Raw genomic sequence first — 20,968 nt, forward strand, 5'->3', positions numbered from 1 at the left:
TATTGGTCTTCACAATCCACTTCAAAAATGACAATGAGACACGTGCGTGTGTTTGTGAAAAATAGAAGCGCTAACATGAAAAACAGGCAGAGACAGGAAGTGAAAGGGAGAGAGAGTACATCTGTTCTACAGAATGGTCACAAAGATCGAGATGAAGATCAGTTTGACAGACAGACAACATAACATTCGATCATATATTCAGTTATAGTTAACTAATGCATGGAAACTCGCAAGTGTGGTTGCACACACTCAGAAATTATGCTACAGCTCAACTGTGTGCTCAGGTACTCAGGTAAATAGCACTATACATCTGTATACATGAATTAGAGGCGGGCACATTGATCCAATTATTAATAGCATCGACAACAACACTGGAATTGATACTGGATCGATAGTAGTGCGATAGATACTTTGCTTCTATCTTCTAAATTCACTGAATTATAATTTTTTTGTGAATTAAAAAACATACCTCAAACATCCAGTATGAAAAATGTCTGAATCTTCTCGTGTCTTGTTTATAGCCAACAGCACGTTTAAACAGCCGTAGCTGTGTGTTGGAGACAGACACGAAAGGTGTGTTTTCATTGTGTTATTTATTATTGTAGAATCACAGTGATTTAGTGGCCATTAAGGTGTGCTCGGAATTTGCACACCTGTGATGAGTCATGTCACGCGCTCCCCCACATAAGGTAGGTCTGTAGATCAATAGTATTGGTATCGGTCCTGCATTGACTTGGTATCGATACTACAATCAGCTGTACTGGACCCGGTACCATGAATGAATGTGCTGACGTGTAGCGGACGGCGCCATCTGTGACGTAGGCGTTTTCAGACAAATGTGGGCTTGTTTTCTCCTCCAGCGTACTCCTCGTGTTAGTGAAATAAACACGGGCCATACGGCAGCAATGGCTACAGTTTACAAGAGAGCAAGACACGCGTGGTAACGTCCCTTTATGTGAGACAATCTATAAAGGAAAATGTAATATGAAAGCCTGGCATGTGTGTAACCACGCGTGACCTCTTCCCGCGGGAAACACAAATACAATTCACGAGCGCCTCCGAGGAAGGCGGTCGTTGCATTCGAGAGGAAAGATGGCGGCGGCCGTAACAGGAACGCCAGAGCGAGCAGAGAGTGAAATAACAACATGTTCCTCACAGCCTGCTCATACGGCAGCGCCACACCGCGAAGCTTTGTCTGCGGAGGACTTCGTGGCGGGTTTCCTGGAGGACAGGGACACCGAGCTGATGTGCCCGAAGACCGTCGGTGAGCTGATGGAACATCTGACCGAGCAGAACAACACGCTGAAGGAGCAGGTGAACGAAATCATCATATATACAGAAACACAGCGAAGAATGCGTGAGATGTGGTCCTGCTCGCTGTGTCACTAACACCGTGACAGGTGTGAAATGTGGCAACCCAGTCTCCCAGTTAAAAACAAACAAACCCTGTAATTGCTCCCAAAAGGCTGATTGTGTCCATCTGGACGTTTCCGTGGGAGAAACGTTTCGTCATCATCAGGTGACGTCTTCAGTCTCAGCTGACTGCAGCTTTATAAACAGGACATTTGCACAATGACCTCACAGCCCACTGAATGAGCTGTGGGCTGCCAGCATCTGTCTCCTAATCACAGCTCAGTAAAAACGTGCACAGGCCCACATATGAGATTAGTAGTGGTGCAGTTACGTGGACACTGGCGTGGGAACAGTATGACGGTGCATGTTTCTATACATCTCCTTTTTACTCAGTAAACTAAAAATGTAAACAAACAAACGTCTGTAACACTGTATTTTTACACATTTCTGTGTCCTCGAGAAACACGTTTGTGCGTTATTGTGAAGTTTATGCACTTATTTATAGTTAAATTAGATTTATGGTAGAAAGACTGATTGTGTAAACCTTGTTTTGAGCTCAGTTATAGCTTTAAATCAAACTGTACTCCTCCAGGCAGCCAGTGGGGGGCGCTGGTATGAGCCACTGCCAGAAGTCAGTGTTTTGATTGTGTTGAGTCTATTCAGGCTCTTTCTCCCAGCTTTCCAGGCTCAGTGTTGTCAAAACAGACTTGAATGACTTGAATAGCTTGCTGGATTAAACCCCCTGTTGTCTGGTGGCTTTGAACACACCGGCGAGCAGCTTCATTTTCTCCTCAGAAATCTCTAAATATCACTAAAAACGTTGTTTTTCTTCATGTTGGAGTTTGTTAATGCGGTGGTTTGAAGGATTCACACCAACTTCTTCCCAGTAAAGGTTTTAATGGTGATTACAGGAACAGTTGTTGTTGTTTTGGACACTAGAAACACGTTTTTGTTTTATTCATTTAACCTGAGCTCACGTCTCATCTTACCAGACAGAAACTGGTTAGTTGTTACTAAGTTACTGACTCCATTTAATCAGCAGTGAAAATAAGTCACCAGGAGCACATCACTGTTTCAGACAGCCTACCATACACTGTGTCTGTGCTTTCTGGCACTACCTAAAATCATCTTTATTATTATTATTAGTTCTTACAGCAGTGGATCATAATGGGACAAGAGCTGTATTTTTCCAAAGAAATAACAGTTTTGTACATCATGCAGGTCTTTTGTTGTACATTTGTTGATGCCAAGTTTAGCTCTGCTTTTGTAACGGACGGTCACGGTTGGCTGTGGCCTCTCCCCGATGTACTCGTGGATGTTTAGAATAGAATAATCCTTTAATTGTGCCACAAGGGGAAATGTGGCACACATACATCAAACAGCGCACAGAACAGAAACATACACAATTTAAAAAATATATATATTTACATCAAGGACAGTAGTTACCAAAAACAGAGTACTGTACAGTTATTAACATTAAATAAAATGAAATACATTTTATTTACAGATAAAATGTATTTCAGATAAGAGGCAAACTCGGGTTATAGTGTGAATCGGATGATGAAATAGTGCAAGTTACAGCATTGATGTAAACCTGTGTTTGTTGGGAGCAGTTCTGATTGTACAGTGTGACAGCTGCAGGGAGGAAGGACCTGCGGAAACGCTCCGTCATGCATCGAGGATGCAGCAGTCTCTCACTGAAGGAGCTCTGCAGCTCAGCATGCATGGGGTGGGAGACTCTGTCCATCAGAGATGTTATTTTGGCCAGAGTCCTTCTGTCTCTCACCACCTGCACTGGTTTGATGTCTCATCCTGTGGTGCTGACACTCACCAGTCCCCGGCCTCCTTCCTTGTGCTTAGCGTACAGCCTCAGGGTGCTGGACTTGGGGTGAAACCCTCCATGCATGGTCAGGAACTTCCTGGTCTTGATGTCACACACACACACACACACACACACACACACACCTACCTGTCTATCTAGACGTAGCGTTGTCAACCTTTTGGGAAAATTGAATATGGTCGTAAAAGTCAGATTGTACCCCTGCACGCTCTGGCATTGTGTATTACAATTCTAAAATATGTATCAATAATTATTGTTTGTTTGTTAATTTATTTCAAACATGTAAACAATGTACAGGTACATTTAGTAAAGAAAAAAAATACTATACAAAAGTTAATACATTTCAGTATTGCTACCATTCTGATTCATTTACATGTTGAAAGGGAGTAAGAAGAAGTACACACTTCTTTAATCCCACCCCTTTGCCATAAGTTATCAGTCAATATTTAGTCATCGTCCGTACTGATACAATCTGTAATAAAATAGCGAACGGATTTACGATATGCTATAATATCACATCATGACATTTTCTACAGACATTCACTTAATTTCAACATTTTCATGTCTTTATAGTTCGAGAAGATCATATTTTTAACTCTTTTTGAACTGTTTTCTGTTTGGACGTTGCTTCAGTTCCATATTCAGACTGTTCCTCAGTTTTACTCCATGCACACAAACACTGAAGCTTTTTCTTGCAGTACGGACCTTCACTTACAAAAACCCCTTCAATTATAACTTCTTTAAAAACAAACATACTCTGAATATTTCCTGGCAGTTCCTTGTTTTTTGCTTTGAATAGAATTTGTGCTGTTTGGAATTTCACTAGATCGGCAGATTTCAATATTTCAGACTGCGAGAACAGTGAGTTTGTACGATCCTGTAACCTGCAGCGTGGATGATTCAAACTGCGTTTTTTGAAGAGTACAAAGTGAATGTAATGTAGTTTTACAGTTGTTGCCTCAGACCTCTGCACAGTAGCTTAAGTAAGGTGAAACCAGTGAACAGTAGAACATGAAGGGTTCTGTCTAATACCTGCTTTGCCTTGTTTAGTGTTGCAATGCTTCGTGATACTTTGGAATGAATATATCTTACGTGAGCTCTCAGTTAAGTTTTTTTTACCCCCATTTCATTAGTCATATCCTCCAATAAATTCTGCAGATCATCACCAGAGCAAAAAATGTTTGTATGGTCAGCAAAGAGAACCATTTTTAATACTTTGGACACTTTACAGATGTCATTAATGTACAAGTTGAAGAATTTTGGAGCCAAAACTGACCCTTGGGGTACACCACAAGCAATGTGCATACATAAGGAGCAACCACCATTTAATTTCACAAACTGCTTCCTGTCACCTAAATAACTCCGGACCCAATCTAGAGCTACCCCTCTGACACCATAACGTTCCAGGTTTCTTATTAATATATCAGGATCTATAGAGTCAAATGCCTCTGTCAAGTCTCTGAATAACCCAGCCACATATTGCTTTTTGTCTGTGGCATTTCTGATGTATTCTATTGAATCTAATAGTGCCGATGATGTTGATCTGCTTGATCTGAATCCGTACTGACTCTCAGTGAGGAGTTTATGTTTATCTGTAAATTTTTCCAGTCGGTTTTTAAACAGTTTTTCAAGAATTTTTGAGAATTGAGGTGGTGAAGAGACCGGCCTGTAGTTTGTGAAATGGTGTTTGTTTCCAGATTTGTATAGAGGTATAACCTTTGCTATTTTCATTCTGTCTGGAAATCGACCAGTTTGAAATGATAAATTACAGATGCATGTAAACGGTTTTATAACAGCCTCAATGACTCTTATAACCACTATCATATCAATATCATTACAATCCAAACATTTCTGATTTTTACATTTTTGACAGTTTCAAAAACGTCATTTTCACCAACGGCTGTGAGAAACATAGAATATGGATTTCTGTCTATCGGTGTATCCGGTTTGTCCTGTGCTCTCCCAGGATCAGCGACTGTTTCTGCTGAGTTTGGTGCAGCAGTTACAAAGAGTTCATTGAGACTGTTTGTCACAGCATCCATATTCTTCATGGACATTACAAATGAAATACTTGTAGTTCTTTTGTCCAGCCCCACGTTTTATAACACTGTTCAGTATTTCCCATAGTCTTTTCATATTATTTCTATTTATATCTACTATTATAGTTATTTGTATTTAATAGATGTTAGAAATTTAATGATGATTTTCTTAAACGGAGACGCTGCACCACTGAAATGCCATTACACATGTCTGTATAGTTAAAGGGAGAAAATGGAAATTAAAAAACTGGGACTTTTCTGATAAAACGTGTTCATGAACGCCCTCGTATGGATGGAAAATGCTAACTGTGGCCTGTAAAGTCTGAGATGTAACGTTTGGGGTTTTCCGTTTTTCCTCTTCGTCTGTCGGTGTTGATGTGGCGCTGCTCTCTGAGTGGTGACGCTTTTTGTGATGGCGAGCATAAATGGATGTGGCCGTGTGATGATGTCACTGGTGCACAAAGCAGCCAGTTTTTATCGTTTAAAATACAAACAACACCCTTACGGTATATTTAGTTTTCCATAGGACTGCTGTCATCCCCTTCTGCTTGCACATTTACATACAGTTATAGAATTTATTGTTTGTAGAAAGTTCACACAATCATGAAGCTCTGAAATCTCCAGTATGAAATGTAAGCAGTTCTGTTTTGCCTTTCAGGTCCTGACTGTGTCCAGTTTGGTGCCTCCTAAAGTTTCAGCAGCTCTGTCTGCTGTCGAGGACGCCAGGTGTTCTCTGGAGGCGCTGCTGCAGAGGGAACAACTTACCTTCAACATGCTGCACAAGGTAGTGACATCACTAAGGACGCCAAAGTACTCTTGTCTTGACTCCCTCCTTGATGGCAGCGCTCCGAGCCGCTTGAGCTTTCCCAGGTGTTTTGGTTGATGTCCGTCAGCTTCATGTCACGTTTCCAAACGTGGAAGTGGAGTTTTGGTCGTCCGACAGCGTGAGCCCTCGCACACCTCGCCATACCCCATGTCCTTGGGGATGTGACCCGGGTTCATGCGTCGCACATGGCCCAGCCATCTGAGTTGACTCTGACTGAGCAGTGCACCCAGACTTGGAGTACTGACTCTCTGCAGTACGTTGGTGTTTACCACAATACGTCTAAGATATCAGAGGCTGAAGTTGTTCAGCCTTCTGTCCTGGCTGGCTTACTCGGACCAGGATTCAGTGCCATAGAGGAGTGTGCCAAATATACCACGCGTGTTCAGCCATGACAGCTGCAGTTTTTGCTGTCCTTCTATCTCCAGAGAGAGGAAGTTAGAGATGATGGAAGGTAGGTGAAGGTGTCTACCACCTCAGGATGGACCGGAGTCAGCATCCTGGACCATGATGCTTGTCTTTTTCGGGCTAAAGGTTAAGGTAAACTTGTTGCAGGCCTCAGACAAAGGGCTGACTAACTGCTGCAGACATGAATGCTGCATGGTCTGCAAACAGCAGCTCGTGAGTAAGGGACGTCCCTGACCTTGGTTTTCGAGTGTCCCAAACAGGAGAACCATTGGTGGGTGCATAGATGCTGAGAAGGTTAGCAGTGCCTGATGATACTGACCAGTGAGGATTCTCTCGGTCCCATCTGTTGGTGTTTCAGTGGCTGTGAGTGAGTTCTTCACAGCCAAGTCCACAGCATGCTGTGTGGGGTTGTGTAATCAGTGATGGAAGCTAAGGTCAGCTAAGCAGCTCTCCGGTAAGCAAGCAGGTCCTCGTTAACGACTGCTAGCATCAGTGGAGATCGTCTGCAGTAGTGATATTTATTTTTGAGGTATTTGTATTTATTGTGCTATTTCCTGAATTTGTAAATCTGTAACGTATTGTATTGTTAAATAGTCTGTTTCTGTTTCTGTACCCACATAATTTCCTTAGGGATTAATAAAGTATGCTGACACTTGTAGCACCATATCACCCTATTAGAGCACTTCGCTCTCACTCTGCAGGCCTACTTGTTGTTCCTAGAGTATTTAAAAGTAGAATGGGAGGCAGAGCCTTCAGTTTTCAGGCCCCTCTTCTGTGGAACCAGCTTCCAGTTTGGATTCAGGAGACAGACACTATCTCTACTTTCAAGATTAGGCTTCAAACTTTCCTTTTTGCTAAAGCATATAGTTAGGGCTGGACCAGGTGACCCTGAATCCTCCCTTAGTTGTGCTGCAATAGACGTAGGCTGCCGGGGATTCCCATGATGCATTGGGTGTTGAATATTGTAGGGTCATTACCTTAAAATATATAAAGTACCCTAAGGCGATGTTGTGATAATGTTGAAATAAAATTGAAAAGAAAAACAAAAAGACATTTTTAAGGAAGGAAAATAGGAGAAAGTGTGATGTGTGACACAAGAGCTGAACATCCGTGTCAGCATGTCTTCGATGAATCCCAGTTCGAGCTTTTTGCTTCAAATTGTCGTGATTAGTGTGGATGAGGTACAACAGTGAGTATACAGCCATGTATACAACTCAGTGAGGCCTCTGTCATTGTTTGGGGCTGCATTAGTGCCAGTAGTGTTTGGGCTTCGCTTCCCAATGATCCCAGTTACACTGCCAGTACAGTAAAAGCATAACTGGATAATAAAATGCACAGTAAAACCCAATCAGTCATAGATCGACCTGCAAACACCAGACTGAAGCTGGTGTGACGACCTTTGGGCTTCTTAGTACCAAACATACTTTGTTTAAATGCCACAGTCCACCTGAGTGTTGCTGTGACCACGCCGGCCCCTTTGTGACCAAAGTGGAACCTCTTCATGGCTGCTTTTAGCGACATTACATGCCGATCCTCAACGCACCGGCTTCTCGAACGCGACATCCGTGCGCGTCATGGATGTTCAGCTTGGAAATCTGTTTGGGCCATATTGAAATGTCAGCATCATTGTGACGAATGCTTCCACCACCTTGTTGGATCTGTGACATTTACGGCAGTCCTGAAGTCAAAAGGGGGCCATCTGCTGCACTATGGGATGGAAATGAGTCACCGGAGGAAGCATGACTTCAGGCAGTGTTCTGCCGGTGAAATCTGGGTCGTGCTTTTCTTGTGTTCCTGTTAACTTAGTTGTTTTGCAGCAGTATATTTGATGCATTAATGCCCACTTACAGCAGCATACAGCATATCGATTGATCAGATATTAATAAGTAATGTTTTTATTTGCAGTGTTGTAGCTAAAGTAGAACAATATCCATTCACATTCAGCCTTTTTACCCCAGACCGGGAGATCGGATTGGAGCAGAACACCAGGTAAGAGGATGATATCTGTGGAGCCGCAGTCAGACCCCACGCTGGTGCAGCGGGTCCTGGTGCACAACGATGCCTGGCCTGGTGGCGAAAGTATGCCGGCAGTTCCTGGAGGATGAAGGAGTTGGTACCACCCCATCCTCACCTGACCTAAATCCAGTAGAACACCTCTGGGAGATTATCTTTGGAGGATAACTGATCACGTGCTCATGTGAATACTTTAGGCAGCAGAAACCCGCGAAAGACCAGGAGCGAGAACCATCACGGATATGGATTCATGACTTTATCCGACACCACGCGTTTCACCTCAGTCCAGCTCAGGGATGCCCTGGTCCAGATCTGAGAGGAGATTCCCTTGAACACCACCCATCATCTTAATAGGGGCGTGCCGATGTTGCCGATACGTTAACCTCCAAACTGACATCTGAGATCTGTGGCCAGAAGAACGCCGTTCTAGGAACAGATACGATGCTGTGGCAGATCCTCCTCTGGTACAGGAGCCGAGCTCACAGGACAAATACAGACAAATAAAGTGTGTGTATGTGAAATGTGACCAATCTGTACAGCATAGAAACCCTAATATCTTTGTACGCTTCTCTGCTGCTGTCCAGCATTGTTGCTATCAAACGGTTTTAGACTGAACTACTGGACGTCTTCAATGTCTGTTTCTCTTTTTTCCAGCACCTACAGGATGCCCAGCCTTGGATGGATAAACTCGAACAAACGTGTAACCAGGTTGACTTTATAGAGAGACACATGAAATACCTAAGATGCCTTCAACACATAGAGGAGCTCAGGTAACACCCTCTCTGTTTATGAGCAATCAAAAAAACAAAGCTTCATGCCGTCTTTTAAAGTTCAGATGCTGTGTACATAAAAACAGAGTGCAATGATTTGTAAGTCCCATAAATCTATATTTTATTCACAGCAGAAGATCTATTAAATGTTTAAATAAGGAAGGAAAGGAGCCAAGTTCTGCTGATTTTAAATTTGATGGCAGCAAACCTCTAAAGTTGGTACTGGGGCAACAAAAACGGGGAAATGTGAGCGAGTTTGAATGTTATTAAGTGGCAGCAGGTCTGTAACGTGACAGGATGTAAAAAGATCGTCTAAGGAAGGCAGCGTGTCTCAGAACTGCATCAACACAACCCAATACTGCAGAGACTGTTGGATCATTAGATCATCTGCAGACAACAATGTCATCGAAAGGTTCTGGGAATCTGCAGAAGTCTGTGTGCAGGGTCAAAAGTCAGTCCTGCATGTTGGGGGCACAGTGTGCCGTTCTCTGTGCCAGAGCTCGTGGAAAATAGACCGAAGCAAACTGTTGTGAAGGTCAGACAAATTGAAATCCTTCCCCCAAAACACAGATGCCCCATCCTTTGAACTAAAGAGGAGACGGGCCATGTGGCTGGTTATCAGCACTCTCTTATCAAGCCACTGATGGGAAATCCCAAAGGTTGAGTCTGTTCATCTGGATGTTTTCAGACGTCTTCAGTCAGCTGAGACTCGAGACGTGACGAAACGTTTCTCCCAATGAAAACGTCCAGATGAGCAGAACCTTTGGCATTTACTTACCTGGATGATTGAGCATGCATCTAGACTCTGATGGTACAGGGCAGCGGTGTCCAAGTCCAGGCCTCGAGGGCCGGTGTCCTGCAGGTTTTAGATGTGTCCTTGATCCAACACAGCTGATTTAAACGGCTAAATGACCTCCTCAACATGTCTTGAAGTTCTCCAGAGGCCTGGTAACGAAATGGTCATTTGATTCAGGCGACCCAGGGTGAGATTTGCACATCATTGCTTATGTTTTTCTCTAACTCAGTGTCCCACCTCTCTGAGTCTCGTTCATGGCCTGTGGTCCTCCTGTCGGTGCCTGCTGTGGTGTAATGAAAGCAGTGACGTGCAGTCTTGTGTTCCAGTGCTACAGTTCAGCAGTGTCTGATGACCAGCAGTGCCTGGGAAGCCATAAGGGCAGTGGATAGCATGGCGGCTCTGGATTATGGACTAAACCAGTCTAGATGTTCTCATCTCCAGAACTTCCTCCAAGCAACTCTTAGCTTCTGGCACAAAATCATGAAGGACCGTCTGACCAGGTGGGAGCCCTCAAAGCTGCTGTGCCTTGTTAGACTCAAGACATGGTGACAGATTTGGGACTGAAATGCACGGACGCAAGATTTGGGTTTTCAAAAGTATTCAAATATATTCTAAAACTGTAACTAAGGCTTGTGGTAAACTGTCATTATGTAATACTTTACACGAGTGGATGGATCAAAACAGAGTGTAGCACTAAATGTATCAGAGCAGGACATTATAAGAAGGCAGGGATGGTTTGTATAATTAAGCGTATACAGTGAGAAGAGCATTTTGCTGCAGCATCTGTGTGTTAGGTAAACACACAGCATCTTTATCTAAAGTGAAGCGTAGTGGCTGACTCACAGCTGTGTAGGAATAATGCCTCAACCCTGCAACACGTCAGTCAGGTGCCACTAACCAGAGCTGGCTGTGGCACAGATCCTCTCTTTGGCTTAAATAAGCGTCAGCAAAGGCAGAATGTGTGCATTTAGAGCATGGAGCTATCAGAGGGAGCGATCAGACCCACATATTTCAGAACATAGGGAACTGCTGCTGCCTCTCCCTGATGGCAGTTTCCAGGCTGCTTCAGTTCAGAAACACATTCATGAATCCGACACACGCTCCATCATCAGTTCAGCTCGTTTGTAAATTTGCTGATGATTCTTTAAAACGAGCTAGCTGTTAATAAATGTGCTTCAGAAAAGCAAAGATGTCCCCTGACATGTGACTTAAATCCATTTTCTTCTTTCACAGTGATTTTGAGAAGCTGCTGACTCAGCTTCACTGGCCGATCATCTCTCCTCCCACTCAGTCACTGACACCGACGCCCAGCTGCCAGGAGACCGAAGGCCAGCTGGAGCTGCTGGTCGGGCAGCTCCTCGCCCTGCAGACCTCGTATCCTTGATTTTGTAAATACTCCTAGGATGACTGGAAACTGTCTGCCATGTTTCTCATTTGTGACTTAAAATTGTTGGGAAATGTCCCTTCAGCCTCCATATTCATGGAGTTTTGTTAATAAAAAACTGAATGCTCTGCGTTTCTACAGGTGGGCAGACTTAATGGTAAATGTATTTGTATAGCACTTTACTTGGTCCCTAAGGACCCCAAAGCACTTTACACGACATCCAGTCATCCACACATTCACACACTGGTGATGGCAGCTGCAGTGTAGCCACAGCCGCCCTGGGGCGCACTGACAGAGGCGAGGCTGCCGGACACTGGCGCCACCGGGCCCTCTGACCACGTGGCCTGATCACGAACACCTGGCTGTTACTTTGCATGTTTTATGTGTTTTTTGTGCATTTTGGCTTCATTTTTGTTAAAGAAAAATTTAATCGGACATGTTTTCATTTGAGGTTAAAATTGACTTAATTTAAATAATTTAACTATTATTAACACACACACACACACACTAAGTTCTTAACATTATATACATTCCCATGCTTATATTTTAACCAAAGAGACCTTTTAATTTCAGACGCCCTTGTTTTGGGGACACTGTTTGAAAGTTTAAACATGGTTTGCAGGAGACGTGGAGACATGAACAGGAATGTTTGTTCCACCACATGCGTGCAGAGCTGTCATCTTGCCTGGTCAATCGTCGTCTTTATAATAACACAGAACATGTTCCCTGCACACACGTTGCTCTTTAACTGTCTGACAGTGATGATCTGCTGTCTCAGAGGACTTTGGACTCCAGTGAAGCTCTGTCCTCTCCCCAGATGTCCAAACCTGCTCCCCTCTGTCTGCCCATCCAGATCATGTTGTTGCCTCTCAACAAGAGGTTCAAATATCACTTCTATGGGAACCGGCAGACCAACTCTGTCAGTAAGGTGAGAGTTCAGAGATCACTGAAAACAGCTTTGACCACTGAAACGTTTGGCAGTAACATGGTCAAAGTCTGGACGCTGATTAACACAAGAGGGAACAAAGTAAGTGTTTGATGTGCGTCGTGATGCAGGGCTGCCGCGCTCCCGGATCACAGGGTTGCTGTTCTGTCAGTTTAAGGTGGGATCGCATTAGCTGTCATTATCAATGTTACAGGGAAGTCACGTTTCTGTGGCTTTATATTGAAATCCTAGTTGTTGATAAGCGTACATATGAGTTACTGAAGGACCCACTGTTTGATTTCTGGATGATTAATAGATCCAAACCATCCTCTGAACCTTGGAGGGCACGTGGACAGCACCTCACCAAAAGCACAGATGGGGGTGCGGTGCACACTTTTCATTATTTTGAACTCTCGCTTTCAGTTTAACGCTTTGTAACTTTGCTCTCTTTCACGGACCGACAGCACAAGCTTTAGAGTTGCTCACAGACTGCGTCCACTTGACAACACGCTGCAGGCAGACAGGCAGGCGTGGAGCGAGTGCGCTCCGTCTGCTCCACAGTAAATTCCTCCTAATGCGGCCTTGAGCGATCGAGCGCTCCCTGGCTCCGAGGCCGGGTGCTAATCAGCGAGTGAAGTGTCATAACGTCTGCAATAAGCAGCTTGTTATTGATGCTGGGGGGCGATGGGGCCTCGAATCCAGTCAGGACGTCTCATGCAAGAGTAAAGCATAGCTCACGAAAAGATTCAAGAAGAGGCTGAAAATTTCGCTCCTACATAGTTTGCTTAGGGATTGATAAAGTATCCTGATTCTGAAAAGGATTAACACTGAGTATTCAGAGCTGAGCCGTCACTCGTGAGAGGCGATGTCAGTAATCGTACTGTACGTATGCTAAGGTTATGTGTTGTTTTGTAACACGTGTAACTACGCTGCTGTGGGTCATGTGCTGATGATGATGATCAGCTGCATGTTCCAGGGTATCCCCTCGTCCTCACCAGTGGCTTTAGTTGTTGTTGTGCAGTTTATAGGATGTTTGTTAGATTCTGGGTAGCAGTCTGTGCTTCTGTCATGGTTCAAACTGTCTGCTCCTGTGGTCACAGTCGTCATTGTTAGCAGGTCATCTGTAGAGTATTTTTGCAGTTGCATCCTCCTGCTGAGAAACTGGGTGCTGTTTGGAACAGGAATACTCGAGCCCTCTGTCATGGCTGCAGAATCGTATGTTCGGCATAAACTTGGCTGTTATTTGGTCCTGTGTTTTCTACAAGAACAAGCCGTATCAGAGAGACTAGCTTTGTGACTGTCATCACAATCCAAAATAAACTTCTTTGTGTATTTTCAGCCAGAATGGTACCTCACACAGGTTCTCATGTGGATGGGAAATAACTCCACCTTCATGGAGGAAACGATCCAGCCGATCTTGGACCGAGGAGGGGTAACTCTAAGTGCCAAGGTATGCTTTCTGTTACTATGCTATAATTCACTCGTTCCTAAAGTGTGGGCATAAAAGTGACTATAGGTGGACTGTAAGAGGATATTTGAAGTAAGAACTGTTTCAGCTAACTGAAATAATCGATGCTTATAAGATTAAAACAAGCTGTTTTTCACGGCTCATTAAACTGTAACACAGTAAACATTTGGAGTTCAGGGCAGTTTGGGCAGTTTCTATTTCAGCGACGCCACAGAGAAGACTAATGACGTCAAACCTCAGAGGCAGATTTAATATTTATTACAACTTATTATTGTACAAGAGCACTACAATGTTTTTCCCACCCTCTGCTGAGTGGCTTACAGGGAAGCCTCATGCAAACTCGTTGTTTCCTGAAACTGAGCAGTACATTTGTGTTCGTGTAGGTGGAGTTGTGTCGAGGCCTGTTGTCTCTAGTCCAAGAGAAAGTGGCCAGTGATGCTTCTAAGCTGCTGTATGATGATGTCCTCTTCTGTCACTTGGTGGAGGAGGTGCTGCAATTTGAGAAGGAGCTGAGAAGCAACCATTCCTACCCAGCAGAGCTGCCTGGTGTGCTTCACCTCCTTCTCGAGGATGCGGTCCTTCAGAAGTGGCTCACTATGGAAAAGAAGAGTGAGTTTTTAAGGACGATTTGGTCTTTGCTACTCCAAATAAGATCTGCACCACGTTTTCCTTGGTCTCATTTGTTATTCTGTTATTTCAATATTAAATGAGCTAAACTCAGATTTTGTTTGAATGAGCTCCACCTACTACATCACTCCAATCAGTGGAAAGTGACTGCTTTGCTAACCCCAAGTATACGTGTCACACACCATATAAATGAGTCTGTCACAGAGGAGGTAACGTTCTTGCATCATTCACCTCTTTGACAGCTCAGGACACCGTGAGCTCTTTGGTCAATATGCGAAACAAATCTCACTGTGATGCTGTTAAGTCTTCATCCTGAAGCAGTTTGGACCATGTGTTTGGTTTGCAGTCAAACATGAAGGACACGGTCTAATATTGCTGAGATCTTACTGAGATTGATGAAACATTAATGCTGCTCATCGACGGCGTAATGACGGTCATGCAGGTTGAAGTTTCTAACAGTAGTAGACTCACTGTTTCCCAGTGACACTAGGTTATAAAGCAGTTTCTCAAAATTACTGTTAATGTTACAGCAAAGACTTAGCAATGCTACATGATCCACTCCAGAGAAGTCGATTCACTCTTTTGGAGGATTTGCATTAAGTCCTAGCATCAGTTGCAGTGACGTGTTTGGTTATTCTTTAACACGGCCTTAGACTAAATGTCATTATAACAGCAAAAACACTCAGGAGCGCGTTTAGGCAACAGGACGTCCTGGACCACTTTGTTGAAGTCAGATGGTGTGGTACTGCCTAAAATACAAAATCAGCTTTGTGTCAGCAGCTGCACAAAATATTTTATTCAATGGTCAGAACTCAGTGACAGCAGTGCGGCTAATCCGTGGACCCTGAGACTGACACACATGTAAAGATCTGATCGCACATATAGCCTCACAAACGTTGCCTTACAGTACCTTATATTGTAGCATGTCCCTGCAGTCCTTCCAGATCATCCTGAATAATGTGACAGATTGTTTTTTTTTAAACTACATTTGGCTGTTCTTCGCTGTTACTGTTGCTGTAAGATTTCATTTCATACTATAGCCTGCATATACAATACAAGTGAATTCTCATCGTCTCCAAGTTTGATCGGTAACTGATTGACACAAATCTTTCTCTGTACATACAGTGGCAGTGGAAAAGATGGACGCCATGCTCTCGGCTGAAAGAGCCTGGAGCTCTCAGTATAAAGACATCAGTGATATGGATGATCTGAAGGCTCCAGACTGTGCGGAGACTTTCATGACTCTGCTGCAGGTTATTACTGGTAAGATTTGAGTATCGTTGTCTGCTTTAGATTAGCTTGAGCTGTTTTGTTATGTGTTATGTTTAATAATATTCTAACTTATGTATAACACCATTTCACCAAAGAGCAAGAGGTGAGGTAAGGAAATGATGTTTGGTCAATGATCTTTGTTGTAAACTGCTTTATGGAAATAAATTCTATGCCGTTGGAAAGCCTGTTTTATCTTTCTTTAAATGGTGCCATGTTGTAGTGAAAATGCGTTTGTGGGTTGAGTAGCAGAGTATGTTTGTCGCACCCATGAGAAACTTGCCAAATCTTCTGTGCCAACGCCAAACAACTTTTTCTGCTGTTGACTCGTTTGGTCTCATTTATTTGATTGGATGGTTGAAGTCTGAAGAAACGACATGCTGGAAATTGAACATTCATTTAACAAACAGGAGCTTCAGTAGCACCTGGAAGAACTATGTTTGTTTGTTTAGAGAAGTAAATGTGAGAGTTTTCAATCTCAGTACACTTACAGGTCGCACTTTCTATTAGTGTGGTAAGTTATTACCACTAATAGGTTCTTTGTAATAAGCATAAATACAAACAGCCTGCAAAGAGCTGCAGTGGTTTGTATCATATCTATCTAATAGACTCCAGTTTGTGCATGTAAATGGAGAGTCCTCTTCACACACTGAGGTTAATTATGGCGTTCCACAGGGTTCAGTGCTAGGACCAATTCTGTTTACATTATACATGCTTCCCTTAGGCAGCATCATTAGAAGACATAGCATACATTTACACTGCTATGCAGATGACACCCAGCTCTATCTGTCCATGAAGCCAGATAACACACACCAATGAGTTAAACTGCAGGAATGTCTTAAAGACATAAAGGCCTGGATGGCCGCTAACTTTCTGCTTCTTAATTCAGATAAAACTGAGGTTATTGTACTCGGCCCTGAAGATCTTAGAAATATGGTATCTAACCAGATTCATACTCTGGATGGCATTACCTTGGCCTCCAGTAACGCTGTGAGGAACCTTGGAGTCATTTTTGACCAGGACATGTCCTTCAACGCACATATTAAACAAATATGTAAGACTGCTTTCTTCCATTTGTGCAACATCTCTAAAGTTAGAAATATCCTGTCTCAGAGTGACGCTGAAAAACTAGTTCATGCATTTATTACTTCCAGGCTGGACGACTGTAATTCATTATTATCAGGAAGTCCTAAAAACTCCCTGAAAAGCCTTCAGCTAATCCAAAATGCTGCAGCAAGAGTCCTGACAGGGACTAGAAAGAGAGAGCAGATTTTTCCTGTATTGGCTTCCCTTCATTGGCTTCCTGTTAAATCCAGAATGATCAGGCCCCGCCCCTCCCTGAGCCTGGTTCTGCTGGAGGTTTCTTCCTGTTAAAAGGGAGTTTTTCCTTCCCACTGTCGCCAAAGTGCTTGCTCATAGGGGGTCATATGATTGTTGGGTTTTCCTGAATCTATTATTGTACGATCTACTGTACAACATAAAGCGCCCTGAGGCGACTGTTGTTGTGATTTGGTGCTGTATAAATAAAATTGAATTGAATTGAATAGGTGGCAGACTGCTGCCTACTGGGAGTCTGTACTTGCTGTTTTATCCTTAGATAAAGATGAAGAAGAAGTTGGCGCCAACTGCTAGCTTAGCCACTATTTGCCTCCTTTTCACTTGCCTCGTAGATCCATGTTTGTATAGACCAGTGGATTACAACAATACATTTGGAATCAAACCCACATTCAGCTGCTGATGTCGGACTGTAAGGTAAGGTAACCTTATTTTTTTATTCCTTAAGTTACATTTAGGATGTCTTGTAGTTATTGACTTATACTATTATTATTATTATTACTATACTATTACTGACAGAGTAGCTAACAGCAGGTTGGTAGCTAATGTTAGCTTACGTAATAATACTAGGGGTAGTTCCAAAAACTAAGGTTAGCATAAAAGTAAAAATATTATTATTATAACTATGGGCAGAGAACTAGATGTGGTTAGTTGTACTTTCAAATAAGACATGTTCGCCTGAACATTGAGCACTCCAGTTTTCAACAGTTTAGGTAATGTGGTCCGAGGTTTGGTATAATGAGAATATAGCTCTATAGATCTCTATCCCCAGTAGAATTTGTAGTAGTTTATTTCTAATTATAGACATTTAATATTCTAAAGTGTTGTTTTGGGCAGAAAAGGGAAAAGATGAATTAATGATTTTACTTTATACACAAATTATAAAGGTGCACTTTTTCAATAGGACAGTCTGTAACTGTGAAGGTGTTGCTTAAAGAACTGCCATTTACATCACGCTTTCTTTAACATCGTTTTTCTTTTAAAACTTCACATTTTGCAGAATGCAAATGGGCGGCTTGGTGCTACTTTCTGCAGGAGAGGCTGGATCTTTGCATGGTTAGGGGTCAATCAGTGATGAAGGTGGTGCAGGACGATGGTGTTGCTCCCCCCACAAACCTGAATCAGACAGACAGGAGAACGTGGACGGCATCTTATTTCTGTGTACCGGACATTTTCAAACTGTGCTCCACTTTCTTTCCTACCTGAAATATCTTGTGCTGTCATCCATGTCTAAACTATGCTGTGAGGGAGGGTCCTCTACTCTCCTGTGTGTATCTAATGTATTCATATGTGTTATTCTTTTAAACTTCATTATTAACATTTTACATAAGTGTTTGCAGTTCATGACAGACGTCCCGATGCTTGTTTTATTCAACTATCATAACCATGGTATTAAATTCATGCTGATTACACAGAAACTGCCACAGGTGGTAGTTTTTACTATTCTTTCAGTTTGTTTTTAAAGTTTGTTACCTGCTTATTCATGTTATTAAAGAGAAACAGGCAGTTTTGCATTTTGCAGCTCTCGTTCCTTCATATTTCTAATGACCACATTATTCTATTCTTGTTACTGTACTATTACCCCTTTATTACACAGCTGTGTCCCAGTTTTTGGGCTCTTATTATCCTATTGCATAAATTTCAGGGTAATATTAATCAACCTTAACCACTGTTGCTACCATGATATTACCTGGATATTATGCGGTTATTAATTTATTTGCATAGTACTAACTTTCCCCTGTTACCGTACTATTACCACTTTATTACAGAGCTGTAATAGAAAGTGCGGCCCACTTATAAAGAGTCAAGCATGGTGGTAGCATCAAACTCTTACCAGTGATACTGGTGCAAACGATTATATTGGTAAATCAACTTTATCAGGTGAAGAAGGAATCAAAAAATAACAATACGAGCTGCTTTTGGGAGGGATACAAAATAGTTTATAAAATATCTTATTTCCTGTTACTGCATATAAACATTTTTGAATCATTTTGTTTCTGTCGTCCCTCCATACTTAGAGCGGTACCGGACCTTACCTTGTCCTTCTGCACAACTGAAATTTTTGGAGCTGCAGAAAGAACTCGTGGATGACTTTCGTATACGACTCACTCAGGTAACATTCAGATTCAAAACAGCAGCTGAAAAAATGAGATGGCAGATCAGGGAATTAGGTTAGCTCTCCATCATCTGCTCCAAATCAGTGAACAAAATCCTCTTTTTACCCAGTGACAATAATCACTCACAGTCATAGTGGATGAAGTGTGATGTCCATTCAAGTCTGCTGCACCTGGTTACCATCCACTGCTGGTCTATCAGGCACGTCCTTCCTTAGTGCAGTCCAGTTTAGTTGCATCCAGGTGACCACAGCTCTGGAGCACCCATCATGTGCACGCGTTTCATAGTCTTTGTTAACCCCTTTAAGCACCAGATGGGCAAAACGTACGGCAGCAAAGGGATTCCAGAACATTTTGCAAACCAATGGCATTAAAAAACACAATGTTTACCTCTTTGTTGATCTTATTATCTAAGCCTAAATGCAGAAGCAGTCCCGGTCTGGAGCATTTAGGTGTGTTATGGTCACAGTAGTATTGTCACTCCTCATCAGTCTGGGAAAGGTTTTATGGCTATTTCAGAAACTATTTTAAGTTCCAGTCAGTTTTTAAATGTTTTTCTGTTCGTTTCCCTTCTAGGTGATGAAGGAGGAGTCCCGCTGCCCACTGGGTGTCCGTTATTGTGCCATCCTCAATGCTGTCAACTACATTTCCACCATACTGGGAGACTGGGGAAACGATGTGGTGCGTGTTCTCTTTCAAACCTTCCTCCGTATCTCACTATAAGCAGCAGTGACCAGTCATGGAAGCGTCACTACCAGCTTGTCTGTCCAAGATGGACCAATCACTTCCAGGACACAGGGTCCCCTTGACCCCCTTATAAGAGCCCCAGGCCCCACACCAGGCATCCTCGCTTTCTTTTCCATGAGCTCCTCAGTCTGTTCAACTTAATCTGTTCAATGATGCTGCCGTTAAGGTAGAACTTGTTTTTCTGGTTCTCAAGAACATCTGTTATGCTGTAATTATCTTTTCGTCGAGCTGGTATATTGTTGTAATAGTGGGTGTTGTGTTACTGCTATCTGCGTGTTACAAAACGAGCTCGTCAAGTAGCTTCTGGTTTTGTGTTTGTGGCTATTGCTAGCTGCCAAAGCGAAGGTTTAGTACATACAGCCGCTGGATCCTCTCAGATGATCCCCAGTGGGGTAAGGTTAAGGGTGTCGTGTTTCGCCCTTGCCCAGTTGGGTGCAGACTAACCATCTCGGCTATGACCCCCATCCCCTCTGCGTTGCCTAAATGGGCTTCAAGCATGCACAGGCATTGCAAGCAGACCCCGACTCCTGCAAGCACGCCCACGTAATGCCCAGCAGAATCTGGGAGCATTTGCAAGTGGCTGTGACCCCAAAGCCGATCCCTTCCTTCGCGTCACTGCAGCAAAGCCCAGTGGCGAATCCAGCTCAGCTGCTGCTTGCTGGGGTCCCCCGAGGACCATGTCCCCCCCAGAGGATCACCTTCCTCCTCTCTTCAACCAGCTCTTCAACTTTGGCGAGAAGCACGGAGAAGATGAAGAGAAGGGTGTTAACATGGATATCCTTGTAGATGAAAATGAGGAGGATACATTCCTCCTGCTCAGGTGTCGCGGCCTGGCATCTCCATCGGCGGGGAAACTCACCCCTCCCCATGTCCGCTGTCCTGGCATGCATGAAGGAGCCGAGGCGTTACTGGGATAAGCCCTTTCACCATCAAGGGTCACTCTGGCCTGGAGATTGCTGACTGAGATTTTGGGGCTCACCGAACACCCAGCGATCAAGCATTAGATGGTGTTTCAGCTTCATCTGCACCGATGTGCCACGCTCATGTCGGTGGGACC

The 20,968-nt window shown here is 43.3% G+C and overlaps 1 protein-coding gene across 4 annotated transcripts in view; it reads left to right on the forward strand.

The window, feature by feature from the left end:
- The first annotated feature begins 859 nt into the window (after positions 1-859).
- Positions 860-20,968, forward strand: part of rint1 (RAD50 interactor 1) — a 28,071-nt gene continuing 7,962 nt past the window's right edge. For 2 of the 4 annotated variants that reach the window (XM_084910771.1, XM_084910770.1), the window contains exons 1-11: positions 860-1,314; positions 5,891-6,016; positions 9,131-9,246; positions 10,369-10,542; positions 11,276-11,416; positions 12,186-12,354; positions 13,691-13,801; positions 14,203-14,428; positions 15,572-15,709; positions 19,069-19,163; positions 19,741-19,845. In XM_084910771.1, the coding sequence (XP_084766897.1) occupies positions 1,093-1,314; positions 5,891-6,016; positions 9,131-9,246; positions 10,369-10,542; positions 11,276-11,416; positions 12,186-12,354; positions 13,691-13,801; positions 14,203-14,428; positions 15,572-15,709; positions 19,069-19,163; positions 19,741-19,845 (1,623 nt within the window). In that variant the 5' untranslated portion in view covers positions 860-1,092. Of the gene's footprint in view, positions 1,315-5,890; positions 6,017-7,275; positions 8,941-9,130; positions 9,247-10,368; positions 10,543-11,275; positions 11,417-12,185; positions 12,355-13,690; positions 13,802-14,202; positions 14,429-15,571; positions 15,710-19,068; positions 19,164-19,740; positions 19,846-20,968 lie in introns of those variants that run through there. The other 2 variants (XM_084910769.1, XM_084910772.1) reach the window with 2 other exon arrangements.

The sequence above is a fragment of the Perissodus microlepis genome, chromosome 17, assembly GCF_051167445.1.
Source record: "Perissodus microlepis isolate ML-2025 ecotype Zambia chromosome 17, ASM5116744v1, whole genome shotgun sequence".
Taxonomy (NCBI): Eukaryota; Metazoa; Chordata; class Actinopteri; order Cichliformes; family Cichlidae; genus Perissodus; species Perissodus microlepis.